Raw genomic sequence first — 15603 nt, forward strand, 5'->3', positions numbered from 1 at the left:
TCACAAATCCGTTCTAGCTTCATGGAAATCTCTAAATGCTGCCACAGCTTTGTAGACGTCTGCGGTGTAAGCTTCTGGCAGCTCGAAGGCCAAGAAGTGTCCTCCCTCAGTTAGCACGGTGATGCCTTGGACGTTGAGGAATTTCATCTTGTTCAGAGGCTGAGGAAATAAGTCGAAAGGCGCCTGGACGTTCCATACTGGCACTGTGGTGGGGTATCTGGACAAAGAAAATTTGTGAGTGAACAATATGTGATCCTTCCACGCGGTTTGAACGGATTACATTCTTAGGGTTCCATACCTCGAAAGGAAAAAAGGAACCCTTATAGGATCACTTTGTTGTTTGTCTGTCTGTCCATCTGTCCGCCGTTTATGTCAAGACAACCTATAGGGTAGTTACTTCCCGTTGGCCTAGAATCATGAAATTTGGTAGATAGGTAGGAATAAATCTGAAACCGTGAATTTGTGCTTACAACACAAATAAAAATTAAAATGTGATTTGATAAATAAATTTTTATTTATCAAATCACGTATAGATGGCGCTTTTGTCATTATTTCGCAGTGTTGCACATAAAAATGTTAAATGGACTCGCACACGAAAGGTTCCGTACCATCGTACAAGTTATAACTAACCTTACCTAGCACTTTTATGCAGAATACTGCAAGCTAATGACGGACTGCGCAGTCTATCTGTGATTTTGTAAAAAAAAAATGTGAACACATTTAAACGTTTTTTGTGATGTAACCACAAATTCACGGTTTCCGAATTTTTGCCTTTACTTGTGCTATAAGACCTACCTACCTGTCTTTCATGACTCTAGGTCAACGGGAAGTAATTACCTTATAGATTTGCTTGACCAACACAACAGACAGACGGACAAACAGATAAACAATAAAGTAATTCTATAAGGGTTCCTTTTTCTTTTTGAGGTATGGAACACTAAAAAGCTATTTAAAAAAATACGCACTCGTCTATATCCAAAGCTCGATGCTTATTACTGAAGTACTCAGCATACAGTCTCATTGCAGTCGTCATAGAGTTGGTAGTCCAGTACACCATGATGTTATCAAGCAGCTGGTCTTGAGTGAATGTGTTGAAGAGACCACCGTCTGCCAGAAGGCGGTTGTCTGATCGAGTCCACGTGGAGAACTTCTCCAGTATCCAGGTCATAAGACCAACTGGTGAATCTGAGAGACTGATACCTGTTAAAGAATTAGAAATAATGTTAAATGCAGTTTTTTGAACCGTTGGCATGGTTAGCAAATTTTAAATATAGAATCTACCTATGATCTAGTAGACGCCTCAGAGCGTTCACCTGATATCAGCCCGGCATTTTTCGTATGTGATATTTATATTTCTGTCCCTATCTGCCCTTACCCGTACATTCTCAGTCTGTGCCCAATCTTTGAGATTGGGCACAGATCTTGATTACGTGAAATGTCACGTAATCTACCAATCACAACAAAGCGTTCTTCCCTGTCCCCCACCAATTCTATCCACGCTAATTCTATCGCCTTTGAATTATCTGTGCGGTCGCGTCTGCCCCACTATCGGTTCGTCAGCCAACCTTTTTCCGGGCGGCATGAAAGAACAGAAGTATGCGCAGACTTCCTCTCCACTGCCTTCAGAGCTTTATTGACTTGAACTACTATTACCTACCTACTACTTACCCACAGAATCAGGTTTAGTAGCCTGCAGATGTACATAACCAGTTTCCTCTCCAATATTAGTTAAGGCAGTCCTGTTGAATTGATGAATTTCCACTTGTAGCATGGCTATGTACCCTCCAAGTAAGTTTTTGAGCTCTGCGCAGCTGTTCTGTATTAAAAAAACGTTATGATGATTGTTGTTCTCGTATAAACCTGGCGATTATCTCGTGCTTCTTTAACATTTTCAAACTTTTTTTGACATTTTTATTGCATGATAGGCTTTGAGCTTGACGATGATCATGATAAAAAATGCAATGATGCGGTTTAGGTTGGAGAGCGCTTGCCTAGAAGATGTCTATTTACTCTTGCTTTGAAGGTATTTAGGTTATACGTGTTAGGAAACACGGACACTGGAAGGGCATTCCGTTAGAAACGTTAAAAACGTTTCGTGCGAGTGGATTGGATATCAACCACATCGGATGCCAACGTCTTCTGTGATTATGCCTCATGTATGGTTCAACCCATGCACAGTGTAAGAATCGTCCTTAATAAAAACTGTCCATATAACCAGTTCGCAAACCTGGAGCGTTCTATACTTCTCTCTAATGAATAGGGTATTTTACCCTTTTTTTTAAAGTATCTTAATTTGATCCTTAAGTGATAAGATAAGGATTTGGATGTCCTTGAGGATGACTGCTATTGTGCTGGTACCATGTCTAGCCGTACAAGATGCTTACCAATACAGTCAGTGCAGTGGAGTGGTAGCCTAGCACGTCATCCTGGAACAGAGTGGCCATAGCCCGGCCGATGACCGAGCCCCAGTCACCACCCGCGATGTAGAACTTGTTATGGCCGAGCTTCTTCATCAGGTTCTTGAGGATGACTGCTATTTGTGCTGGTCCCATGCCCGGTCGAACTGCTCCCTGATCACAAAACCTTACAAATTAATTTTTATATTATCTAAGAAAAACTCTTTTTGTAAACACAGAATCAGCCTGGCTGTTCAGCACTGAAAACCAGTAGCTGGTTGCAATTATTAGGATACATATTATTGATTGCAGTTTGCCAATTTGCTTTAGAACATTACAATAATATCCTCCCGACGAAATTTCAGCTATCGGTCAATCTCCACAGAAATTATTTAACTACGTGGGAGATACAGAGTGTAACTGGAACGGTAGCAAAAACATAGCGTTACTGTTATACTACCTAAACACAATCCAATACCAATAACCATTTGCCCATTTTGTAGTTTTACTGATTTAGTAATTTTCAAACCCGCAATGTTTGGCGTGCAAAACTCGGGTCAATGCCCGCCTACGATGCAGCATTGACTCCAATTGCATGCACTAGGTAAGTACATACTTTGGCGACATCTCTGGTGCAGTGGTGAGTCTGCACCACTGAACCAGAGATGTCAATATCTGATGTCGTCTACCTAGCGTAAATAAAAATCTCAAGCACAGTATGACATAGCTATTCTTAAGAGTTGAGACAATTTGGACAGGCCCCCAGACCTTTCCACTTCCGAGTCGAATCAGTACAATTTCATTATCACTACCTATAAATGTGAAAGTGTGTTTGTTTCAACAGTTTAGACTATTATGCTATAGAAGATTTCAATACAAACACTTACATCAGAAAATCCATATCCAGGCAAGCTTGGGACGAAAACCTCAAAAACGAAATCATATCCATCAGTCGGAGTAGTCAGTAAAGGAATAGCTTCGTAGAACTCGCGCACTGATCCTGGCCAGCCGTGCAACAGGAGTAGAGGCACGGAAGTCATGCCTTCTGGCACCTGGAAATATGACGTTCAAGAAACTGGAGGTTTTTAATAGATATGAAAAGATTTTAGGATGGAGCGTGTACGAAAAACTCTACCCATAATGGCTATGAAATGAATTAGACATAGACACCATTTGCAATCTATTGATTTACTATCCCTGAATCGCTTAAGACCTTTCTAATGACATCCCTGATGTGGGGTGAGGAAATAATTTGGCCCCACTTTATGTGTAAGGGAAGTACTTACCCTAAAAAAATAAGGGTTTTATTTTATCACTTATTTGCGAAAATAATATTAAGCATACCCATGCTAAATTACATTAGCTTTCTAGTACCACTGGTACTTAGAGTATCTGAGCTGAGCCGCAGACAGACGGACAGACAGACAGACAGATGAACCCGGTGAAACTGTAAGGATTCCTTGTTGACTACGGAACCCTAAAATTCACATGAAATGCAAAACTTACTTCAGGTTTCACCCTAATGAAGTGTATATCCAGGCCTTGTACATTCGTCTTGTACTGCGGGAACTGGTTCATGAAAGCCTCTCTCTCTGCAAAGTTGTATTCGTTCGCCCAATAGTTCACCCAGGTGTCTACTTGGTTCGGGTTGAAGCCATAGTCGAAGGCGGTGCCTTCGAGGGGGGTGACGAAGCTGCGGCGATTTAGGAGACGTCTTCTGAGGTCGTCAATCATCTGCAAATAGGCATTCTGTTAGTCGATGTTAAAAGACATCCGTCTTTCTAAAAAAACCGGCTAAGTGCGAGTCGGACTCGCACACGAATGTTTCCGTACTATCGTACAAGATATTTTAACATTTTTATGTACAACACTGCAAGATAATGACAAAAGCGCCATCTATGTGTGGTTTGATAAATTAAAATTAATATATTATCAAATCACATATCCTACGACCTACGACAATACCGCGCGCGGCGAAGGGGGTTGATCCACCCGCTGCGCGGTGAACAAGAATGGAAACGGTCATACCACCAGGGCCTAAAGCCAAGATGGCAGGTCCTAGCCGGTTATACACGGCTAAAAGAACGACACCTGGGTACAAAGATGCCCGGCGCCACACCTGGATGAGGAGGCCAAGCCTCGAGGCCCGTACCCCCGTCTGGCCGTCTCGGCCAAACGGAGAAGACCCACTCATCATCACATATCCACCGAAAACCCAAATACCAATTTTCATGCAAATAACTTGAAAAATGACGGACTTTCATGCAAACTTTCATCTCTTATTTAACCTCCTTGGTAGTAGAATTTTCAAAAATCGATGAAATAGGTAACGTATTTTTTTATTTTTAATATAGAAAGCTTAAATACCAATTTTCATCGATGTACTTAAATTCAAAAGTGACAAACTTTCATACATACAAAAATCCATTCTTAGTGGATACATACTCTTTACAAAGAACACGCCCTAAAAATTTCATGCATCTAGGACGCGCGGTTCAGGCTGTGCGTTGATATAATATATACCTAAGTCAGGACTTTGAATTTTATATACATATGTATAAGGAAGAAGATATAAATAGGTATTTATTTTTATTCCCATCCATATAAGTAGTTTAAATACAGAATACAAACCTACCTCCTGTCTGAAATGAACTTCGAAGGGCTTAATGGATCTTCTGGACTGCAACTGAGCTGCATCCGTCAGCAAATCTTGTGGGCCCCACCACTCGTTGTGGTCTAGTTGAGGCAGGGCATTGGCTCCCCATGCTGCTGCGGTGATAACCAGGACTAGGCTCCATAACTTTGCCATCTAAAATTTTATTTAGGCAGTTGATTTTTTTCTCAATTTTTACTTAACTAACCTAACCCAATTGTACAAGTAAACTCAAAACTCAAATTATTTATTCAGAGCTAGCTGCCCCGGCGAACTTCGTACCGCCTAACAGTCGATTCTTTTCAGCATTTTTTTTTAATTTTTCTCTCCGTAAGAACCATCCTCGTACTTCAAGGAATATTAAGAAAAAAGAATTAGCGAAATCGGTTCAGCTGTTCTCGAGATTTGCGATCAGCAACACATTTAGCGATTCAATAGAGAAGATAGGTAAAATTTTACGCTTCCTGATTGTCAATTTTTTTATTTGTAATATGATATTATAGAGGTGATAATTAATACGTACTATCTAAAGCTAATCATCATCATCATCGATCGGGTCGGGACTGTAGTAATAAAATAAAGCTTAATAAATAATTATTCTCTTAATTAACGAATTCTAGCCCCATAAACTACTGCTATACAAAAAAACCGGCCAAGTGCGAGTCAGGCTCGCGCAATGAGGGTTCCGTACTACAGTCGTATTTTTTCGAAATTTTTCACGATAATTCAAAAACTATGATGCATGAAAATAAATAAAAATCTGTTTTAGAATGTACAGGTGAAGACCTTTCATATGATACCCCACTTGATATAGTCACTCACTTCGAAAGTTGAAAATACTAATTATTAGTTCATGACCACAATTTAATTTTTTTTGTGTGATCTAACCCTAAATTCACGGTTTTCAGATTTTTCCCCAAATGTCAGCTATAAGATCTACCTACCTGCCAAATTTCATGATTCTAGGTCAACGGGAAGTACCCTGTAGGTTTCTTGACAGACAGACGGACAGACAGACAGACAGACAGACAACAAAGTGATCCTATAAGGATTCCGTTTTTCCTTTTGAGGTTCGGAACCCTAAAAACCAGCCAAGTGCGAGTCAGGCTCGCGCAACGAGGGTTCCGTAATACAGTCGTATTTTTTCGACATTTTGCACGATAATTCAAAAACTATGATGCATATAAAAATAAATAAAAATCTGTTTTACAATGTACAGGTGAAGGGACCTTTCATATGATACCCCACTTGATATAGTTATCTTACTTTTTTTTTAAATTTATTTATCACCAACAACTTCCATACATAAAAGACCGCACATTTAAATACATACAATAAACAGTATGGTTGTCAATTAGAGGTGAAACAAATTTACTTATAAACTAACATGTACAGATTAACTTAATAACAGACAGACTTAATAACGTACATAGTAACTGGATAGATTAACAGTAGGTAAAAATCCAGCGGCTGCCTGCGACTCGTTTGATGTCGTCGTTCCACCTAGGTCTTCCAACGCTGCGCTTTCCGTTGCGAGGTCGCCATTCTAGCACATTTGGACCCCAACGTCTATCGGTTTTTCGAACTATGTGCGCTGCCCATTGCCACTTCAGCTTCGTAACCCGTTGAGCTAATTCGATTACTCTGGTTCACCTATACTAGAGATAATATATTAACAAGTACTTACTTGTTAATATATTATAATCTCTGCCTATACGGATCTCCTCATCTCTGTTTCGATCACGTAGAGAAACTCCAAGCGTAGCTCTCTCCATCACTGGGTGACTGAGCGCTCTGAGCTTTCATAAATGAGGCCCATAGTTAGCGACAGTGGCGTGCAGCTCATAGAGGCATAAAAGCACTGCTTACCCAAGAAATAGTTACCCTAGTTGAAATAGCTTAATGGTCAATGTAAGTAGGTACCTTCCTAACTACTGCTTACCCTGGCTTTGAACCCTGTGCACGCCACTGGTTAGCGACCATTGTCTCGCATACATAAAACAAGTAGTAGGTACCTAGCTACGTAATTTCTACCTGCCTACTTCAGCAAGAAGTTAAATACTTAATTATTAGGTATTAATAGAAGTAAAACTATATAAATATCTAATTAATAAAAGCTGACTTACCGCAAAGTCGATCTTTAAAAAAATAAACGGAAACGTAACACTAAATAGAAGTTTATATAGAAGTGTTATTTTCAATGGGTGATATTTTGAGACGGAACATAGAGGAGTGAGTCGAGCTGTAAGATATTGATATTTCTATGAATATCTTATCACTCACGGTAGTCACACAGTACTCAAAAAGCTATATGAGCTTAATGTACTTAATTGATAAATAATTACGTAGACTTAAAACTTAAGCTACGCGAGGGTTTCAAACGCACCCTGTTCGAGAAGAGCCCAGAACAAACACAGCCATTTATACATTTGAAAGCGATTGATGACGTCACATGGCGTAAACGACAAATATTTTTTAGTTTTTTAACATAAAAAAATATTTTCCCGCAGAAATTACTCTACTTTTATGTTAAAAAAATATTGAAAAAATATTTTTTAAATATTGTGACGTCATTATTCACGTTCTCAGTGACGTTCATGTTAAAAATAAATAAAAATCATGATCTTTTTAAATTATTCTTTTTAATAATGAACTCTAGCCCCATAAACTACCGCTATACAAAAAATCACTTCATTTTATTACTAGAGTGCAAGACCTTGCGGCGTGGTTGAAGCACACAACACACAACACGCTTTCGCATTTATAATATTAGTATGATTTGTCTGTTTTAGCGAATTCCTTGTGTACCATGGACTTCCACAAAGTAACTCTTAAAAACTAAGTGTTTTATTTTATTTGTGTCAGCAAACAATTACATATTAAAAGTTAAAACTGCGACTTAAATCTAGCAAAATTGGCAAATGTGTAATCCACTACAGTAACCACAGCTTAGCGCGACAACTAGTGCGACACAATAAAATGAAAAAACTACTCTAATATTATAAACAAACGACTAAACTCATTGATTTATTATAATAAACTAGCTGACCCGCCCCGGCTTCGCTCGGGTGCAATTTATAAAATCGAGGTGAGGGTTGAATTTCCAAAAATCCTGAAATACATATTTCTTCATTTATTACCGAAAACCCAAATACCAATTTTCATGTAAATAACTTGAACAATTACAGACTTTCATACAAACTTTCATCCCCTATTTAACCCACTTAGGGGTGGAATTTCAAAAAATCCTATCTTAGTGGATACGTACTCTTTACAAAGAACACACCCTCAAGATTACATGTCTCTAGGACCAGGGGTTTAGGCTGTGCGTTGATATATATAAGTCAGTCAGTCAGTCAGGACTTTGAATTTTATATATTTAGATCAATGACTAAACTGTACAAAAATTTGAAACAATTAATAATAGGGCCGATTAGGCACACAATCTCCAAACCAAACCAAATTAAAATTAACGTTTTTTCAACATCACTTACTGAGCCATTTCAAAATGTTACTCTCTATAGTAAACAGTTAGGAAACTGTTTAAACAGTTGGCATTAATTACTGATTCACCAGAGTCGAATACGTTGGTAGGCGAACGTCTCCTGGCGAACGCACGTGCAATGGCCAATGCTTTTTGGGTCTAAAATATTTTAGTTTTTGACTTTAGTTTGTTTTTAAGAACCCTAAAAACAAAACTAAAGTCAAAAACTTCGTCTATCCGTCTGTCTGTCACGAATAGCCCGTTGACATATGTAGAATCATGAAAGATAGGTTTATAGCACAAGTAAAGCAATAAATCTGAAAACCGTGGATTTGTAGTTACATCACAAAAAAATATTAAAATGTGTTCATGAACAAATTGTCGAAGTACCTACTAACTATACCAAGTGGAGTATCATATGAAAGAGCTTTACCTGTATATTCTAAAACAAGATTTTATTTATTTTTACGCATAGTAGTTTTGATTTATCGTGCAAAATATCGAAAAAAATACCCGAGTACGGAACCCTCCGTGCGCGAGTCTTACTCGCACTTGGCCGGTTTTTTCATTATTACCCTATCTACTAAATGATGCCAACAACTTCATCCGCATGCATTTAGTTTTTAAAATCCCACGGGAACTCTTTGATTTCCAGGATAAAATATATCCTATGTCCATTTCCAGGATGCAAGCTATCTCTGTACCAAATAGATGACGCCCGCGACTTCATTAATAAAAAACTTGATATCTTACTTTGAAAATTGAAAATACGAATTATTAGTTCATGACCAGAATTAAATTTTTTTTGTGTGATATAACCAAAAATTCACGGTTTTTAGATTTTCCCCCTAATGTCTGCTATAAAACCTACCTATCTGCCAAATTTCATGATTCTAGGTCAACGGGAAGTACCCTGTCGGTTACCCAGACCGACAGACAAAAAACTCAATTTTCAGAGGCAAACATGTCAATTCAAACTTTCCCGCGACTTCGTCCGCGTGGAGTACACACAACCCCCTATTTTACTCCTTTAGGGGCCGAATTTTCAAAAATCCTTTCTTAGCGGATGTCTACGTAATAATAGTTATCTCATATCTGCATGCTAAATTTAAGCTTGATCCGTCCAGCAGTTTGAGCTTTGCGTTGATAGATCAGTCAGTCAGTCACCTTTTAGTTTAATACATATAGATAAGGAAGGTCTGGCACGCGCTGGCTCTCTCTATAACAGTAGGAACTTGAAAAGCTCTAATGTTTCAACTAAAAAGTCAGTCAGTCAGTCAGTCAGTTTTTCTTTTTATATATTTAGAAGATATCCATAATCCATACTGTATAATGCGAAAGTGTGTGTATCTGTCAGTCTGGTCAGCTAGCTATTCACGGTTCATCCATTCAACATATTTTGACGAAAGGTATAGAGATACTATTCTATTCTATTCTAGATGGCCTTGTCGCACTGTAATCATAATATAATTCCTCAATCCAAAAGTTGTCGCATTTATCAATACCTGCCTTTTTACACCATATTTTTCATTTAAAAATAGAAATTACATCATTGTTTTTTTGGATTAAAATTATTTTGTTCATTTGATTTCGATATTATTTCAGCTGAGATAACATAGAATTTTTGCTATTTGTTAACTTATAAGTAAATATGGTTAAGTACTTTATTTATTAAACCAATATTTACTTTTTAACACTTGCGTAATTGTATTATATTATATCTAAGTAAGTACATGATCATAGTTTACTTAATTGAGATTCAGCTGTGTAACGAATTACCTAAGTAAATAAGTGAAACTATAGTGCTAACTTCCCTAGCAACCTCGCTTGTTGTTTTCAAAAGCCATGAATTTTTACTTATGTAGTGTTCTTACACTCATGCTCTTGAATTCATAATCATCGTCATCATTATCAGCCGATAGATGTCCACTGCTGGACATAAGTCTCTTGTAGGGATTTCCACACGCCACAATCTTGCGACGCCCGAATCCAGCGGCCCCCTGCGCCTCGATTGATGTCATCTCTTTAGACAACCTCCCTGGCGTAGTGGTAAGCACTGTTATCTTATTAGTGGGAGGTCCTGGGTTCGATTCCCGGCAGAGGTTTGGAGTATTATAATTTCTAAATTTCTGGTCTGGTCTGATGGAAGGCTTCGACCGTGGCTAGTTACCACCCTACCAGCAAAGCCGTGCCGCCTAGCGATTTAGCGTTCCGGTATGATGCCGTGTAGAAACCAAAAGGGTGTGTGTTTAATAAAAAATTGCCATACCCATTCCAGGTTAGCCAGCTTCCACCTTAGACTGCATCATCACTTACCACCAGGTGAGATTGCAGTTGAGGGCTAACTTGTATCTGAATAAAAAAATCTGTCCAACTAGTGGGAGGTCTTCCAATGCTGCGCTTTCCAGTGCGAAGTCATCATTCTAGCACTTTGGGACCCCAACGTTTATTGGTTGTACGAACTATGTGCCCTGCCCATTGCCACTTCAGCTTCGCAACCCGTTGAGCTATGTCGATTACATTGGTCCTCACTCCTCATAGACCAGAGACTCATAGATAAAGTGGTCCTCCTACAGAACTCCTCATAATTGCACTCCACATAACTCTTCAACTATTAAATCTATATTGATTTAGTAAGCGATGTACTTACGTAAGTTTCAAATTAAAACCATTACTTATCTCAGTTTTTTTTTAATTTATAGACTAGCGCTTGACTGCACTCAGACCTGTGGCAAGTGATGGCAAGTGATGGCAAGTGATGATGGAGCATGCTTGCCTAGAAGATGCTGTTGTGTAAAGTTGCGATGAGCAACACATTTAGGCGATTCATTTTTATATTATAGATTTTCATTAAAAAAGTTTGAGGATTTGCGACTATTATAGCCAAGGTAGAAAAATAAAAACGGCAGTAGGTAGGTATCTATATATATATATAAAAGGAAAAGGTGACTGACTGACTGACTGACTGACTGACTGATCTATCAACGCACAGCTCAAACTACTGGACGGATCGGGCTGAAATTTGGCATGCAGATAGCTATTATGACGTAGGCATCCGCTAAGAAAGGATATTTGAAAATTCAACTCCTAAGGGGGTGAAATAAGGGTTTGAAATTTTGTAGTCCACGCGGACGAAGTCGCGAGCATAAGCTAGTATAATATAAAATTTATATTGACCACTATTATTGACCGTTTAATTTAAATAAAAACTTCAACATAACATTTACAACTCGGTCCTCGTTTTACGGAATTCCATGATGGTTTTCATTCCTCGGAAGACGTCTTTGACGAAGAGTTGAGGCAGCTCGAAGGCCAGGAAGTGTCCTCCGTCGTCCAGGAGCGTCACGTCGAGGAGGTTGGGATACTTCAGCTTGCTCTTCGTCATGCCCAGGAACTCGTTCTTGGCTTGGATGCTGCAGGTTGGCACTGGGGTGGGGTACCTTAACAAAAGAATTACTTTGAAATGACATACAAACAAAGGCGGTAAACTAAGATTAATTTGTGAGATAGAATAGAATTTGCGATAGATGTAATAGGGTATTCATCATCATCATGATCAACCCATCAGCGGCTCACTACAGAGCACGGGTCTCCTCTCATAGTGAGAAGGGTTTTGGCCACAGTCTACCACGCTGACCATGTGCGGATTGGAAGACTTCACACACGTTTAAGAACATTATGGAGAACTCCCAGGCATGCAGGTTTCCTCACGATGTTTTCCTTCACCGTCAAAGCAAGTGATATTTAATTATTTAAAACGCACATAACTACGAAAAGTTAGAGATGCGTGCCCGGGATCGAACCCCCGACCTCCGATCAGAAGGCGGACGTCCTACCGACTAGGCTATCACAGCTTTCATAATAGGGTATTGGACTGTAGTAATAAAAAACCGGCCAAGTGCGAGTCAGGCTCGCGCACCGAGGTTCCGTAGTACAGTCGCATTTTTCCGACATTTTGCACGATAAATCGAAAAATAAATAAAAATCTGTTTTGGAATCCACAGATGAAGCCCTTTCATATGATACCCCACTTGATATAGTTATCTTACATTGATAATTGCAAATTTTAATTATTATTTATTAGTTCATGACCACAATTTAATTTTTTTGTGTGAAGTAACCACAAACTCACGGTTTTCAGTTTTTTCCCTAATGTCTGCTATATAAGACTATCTACCTGCCAAATTTCATGATTCTAGGTCAACGGGAAGTACCCTGTAGGTATCTTGACAGACAGACAGACAACAAAGTGATCCTATAAGGATTCCGTTTTTCCTTTTGATATAGGTACGTAACCCTAAAAATGATGTGATGTTTTGTATAGAGGTAGTTTATGGGGCTATTAGAATTCATTATTATAGAGAATAATTTAAAAAACACAGTCACTTATATCACGTCGGTATTTATATAAAACCCATAAATAAATCTTACTCGTCAATTGCGAAAACTCTGTTCTTATTACTGAAGAACTCAGCATATATCCTCATGGACGTGGTGATGGTGTTGGTGCTCCAGTACACCATGATGTTGTCGAGGAGTTCGTCCTTGGAGAAGCGGTAGGAGAGGCCACCGTCGGCCTCGTTGCGGTGCTCCAACTTGGTACCAGTTGAGAACTTCTCCAGCATGTAGGCGAGGAAACCAACCGCTGAGTCTGAGAGGCTGGCACCTGTTAAGAAAGAAGAAGTTACATAAATAGTCAAAGTCAAAGTCAATGTCAAAGTCAAATGATTTATTCAAAATCATTACCCTTATTATAAATGCGAAAGTGTGTTTGTTTGTTGGTTTGTTGGTTTATTGGTTTGTTGGTTTGTCCTTCAATCACGTCGCAACGGTGCAACGGATTGACGTGATATTTTGCATGGGTATAGATAAAGACCTGCAGAGTTACATAGGCTACTTTTTATCCCGGAAAATAAAAGAGTTCCCACGGGATTTTTAAAAAACCTAATTCCACGCAGACGAAGTCGCTGGCATCAGCTAGTCGGTAATAAATTACTCTTTTTGATAGTCTGATGTTTTGGAACATATTATAGTGCTGATAATTATTACGTAAACTTAAAACTAAAGCTACGAGGGTTCCAAACGCGCCCAGTAGAGTGATTCGCTAACTCAGTGTCCAACGATTAATGATAGCCACCGAGCTTAAATGACATTTATTTTTAATCCATTGAAGGTTTTTACGAATAATTATTTTAATATCACTCAGTGAAACAGCAATGTAGAATCAACCAATGTCAAATGAGCTTGGTGGCTATCATTCAACGTTGGACACTGAGTTAGCGAATCAGCATGCTGGTCTGAGAATATAATTACCAACCCTACCATTTGATCGAATCCAAAAGCTGGTTGTTCTACTTGTGGACGATCCCAAACTAACCAGCTCGTTGGAAAGCCTTAAAGCACCGCAAAGACTAAGCTCTCTTTGCGTGTTAATAATGGGGAGCTGTTTGACCTCATTTCACCCTCCTTTTTCTACAACCGCACTGCACGCCATCGTAAGCAATTTCACCCATTGAAGGTCCCAGACAGTAGATTATTCTATTTGCTTGCTATGACTTACCCAAAGTTTCAGGTTTCGTAGCTTGCTCATGTATGTAACCAGTCTCTTCTATGATGTTTGTCAGGTTCTTAATTTTGGCGGCTTCCGATGAAGTCAGCTGCACGGAGGCGACCATGGCTCTCGCAAGAGTTTTGGTTTCCGTACAACTGTTCTGTATCATAAACAAAAGTATTTAGTGAAACTATAAAAGTCACAGTACCGATACGTCCCGCAAATTGCGCTGGAAGAATGTCTCATTAACATCGAAATGACTAAATAAAAATATACCATCAGCTCGAAACTTCAGTCTAGTGCTGACGTCACTAAAATGGCGGCCACGCGCATTAGCAATTTGCGGGACTAATACTTTTATATATTCTGTGGTACCGAGTACCGACTATACCTACTTACATCTGCACAGTTAGTTTCAAGAGATAACTACAATAATTGAACTGGAGAATTGTTCTCAATCCCTTTTAGTTTTTAACTCGCAGCAGCCGAAATACATATAAATAATCAATTAAAATCAAATCGGTTGATAGCTACTTCGTGGTACCAGTCGTACGCAACCATATATAGGTACACGCTGAAATTGTAATCGTTGTTTTCCCGAAGCAAAATGATGTTGTCATGGTATTTCAATCGATTTAAAAATATAAAAAATTATTAGAGTCAAGAATGGCAAAACAATCGAGAAAAACGAAACTCGAATGAGACCTCGAACCAATAGTAGCACCGCGTACATGCAGGCTAGTTTATGTCATATCACAACGCAAGAGAGCTTATTTTGCTCTAAATTTTTCAATTTATTTGGCAGCGTGGTTCAAGTGGATGTCCTTTCACGTTATGTCTAGTGAATTACTATTGTTTCTCACACTTTCGAGTTGATGATTTTTTTCAATTATTTCAAAACAAAAACATTTTATATTTTTTTAAGTTTAACTCGATGTTTCGATAGTAGATACTACTGAGGGCAAATCCTTCTGCCGCGGGATGACAACCACTAAAATTTCAGCGTGTACTTAGATATTATAACTAAATGAAAATCTGTAGATATACCTGTACTAGAAGCAAATTGGAATGGTAGCCCAACACATTATTGGGGTATAACGTGCATATAGCGCTGCCAATTATGGAGCCCCAATCCCCGCCCTGGATGTAGAACTGCTCGTGGCCTAGTCTAGACATCAGGTTCTTGAAGATGACTGCTATTTGTGGTGGTGCCACGCCTGGTCTCGCTGGTGCCTATATTAGGATTATTTTTTACAACCCGGGTATCTTTATAAAAAAATTTTACAAAAAAAATAAAAACCGACTTCGTTACACAAACACTAAAAATTGAAAAATAATTTAATTTATTACCGAATATATTATGTATACAAGAGTTAATATATTTCCATAATAATACTTTTTGGTGCCGGTGCCAATTAGCTTTAGCTGCGCGAATCGTCTAGACTTCATATTTTTATGGGACTCCACAATGGCACCTCATTGGCACCGACCCCAAAAAATATTATTATGGAACTATATT

General features: G+C 38.8%; 1 protein-coding gene across 1 annotated transcript in view; it reads right to left on the reverse strand.

The window, feature by feature from the left end:
- Positions 1 to 15603, reverse strand: part of LOC117983621 (uncharacterized) — a 19728-nt gene continuing 4125 nt past the window's right edge. Inside the window, exons 4-15 of the mRNA XM_034970235.2 lie at positions 15132 to 15317; positions 14094 to 14244; positions 12965 to 13199; positions 11761 to 11973; positions 10408 to 10567; positions 5032 to 5205; positions 3903 to 4130; positions 3284 to 3448; positions 2385 to 2570; positions 1669 to 1816; positions 966 to 1200; positions 1 to 217 (exon numbers count right to left, since the gene is read on the reverse strand). Coding sequence (XP_034826126.2) covers positions 1 to 217; positions 966 to 1200; positions 1669 to 1816; positions 2385 to 2570; positions 3284 to 3448; positions 3903 to 4130; positions 5032 to 5205; positions 10408 to 10567; positions 11761 to 11973; positions 12965 to 13199; positions 14094 to 14244; positions 15132 to 15317 — 2298 coding nt within the window. The remainder of the gene's footprint in view (positions 218 to 965; positions 1201 to 1668; positions 1817 to 2384; positions 2571 to 3283; positions 3449 to 3902; positions 4131 to 5031; positions 5206 to 10407; positions 10568 to 11760; positions 11974 to 12964; positions 13200 to 14093; positions 14245 to 15131; positions 15318 to 15603) is intronic.

This window comes from Maniola hyperantus, chromosome 7 (assembly GCF_902806685.2).
Source record: "Maniola hyperantus chromosome 7, iAphHyp1.2, whole genome shotgun sequence".
In the NCBI taxonomy this organism is placed as follows: Eukaryota; Metazoa; Arthropoda; class Insecta; order Lepidoptera; family Nymphalidae; genus Maniola; species Maniola hyperantus.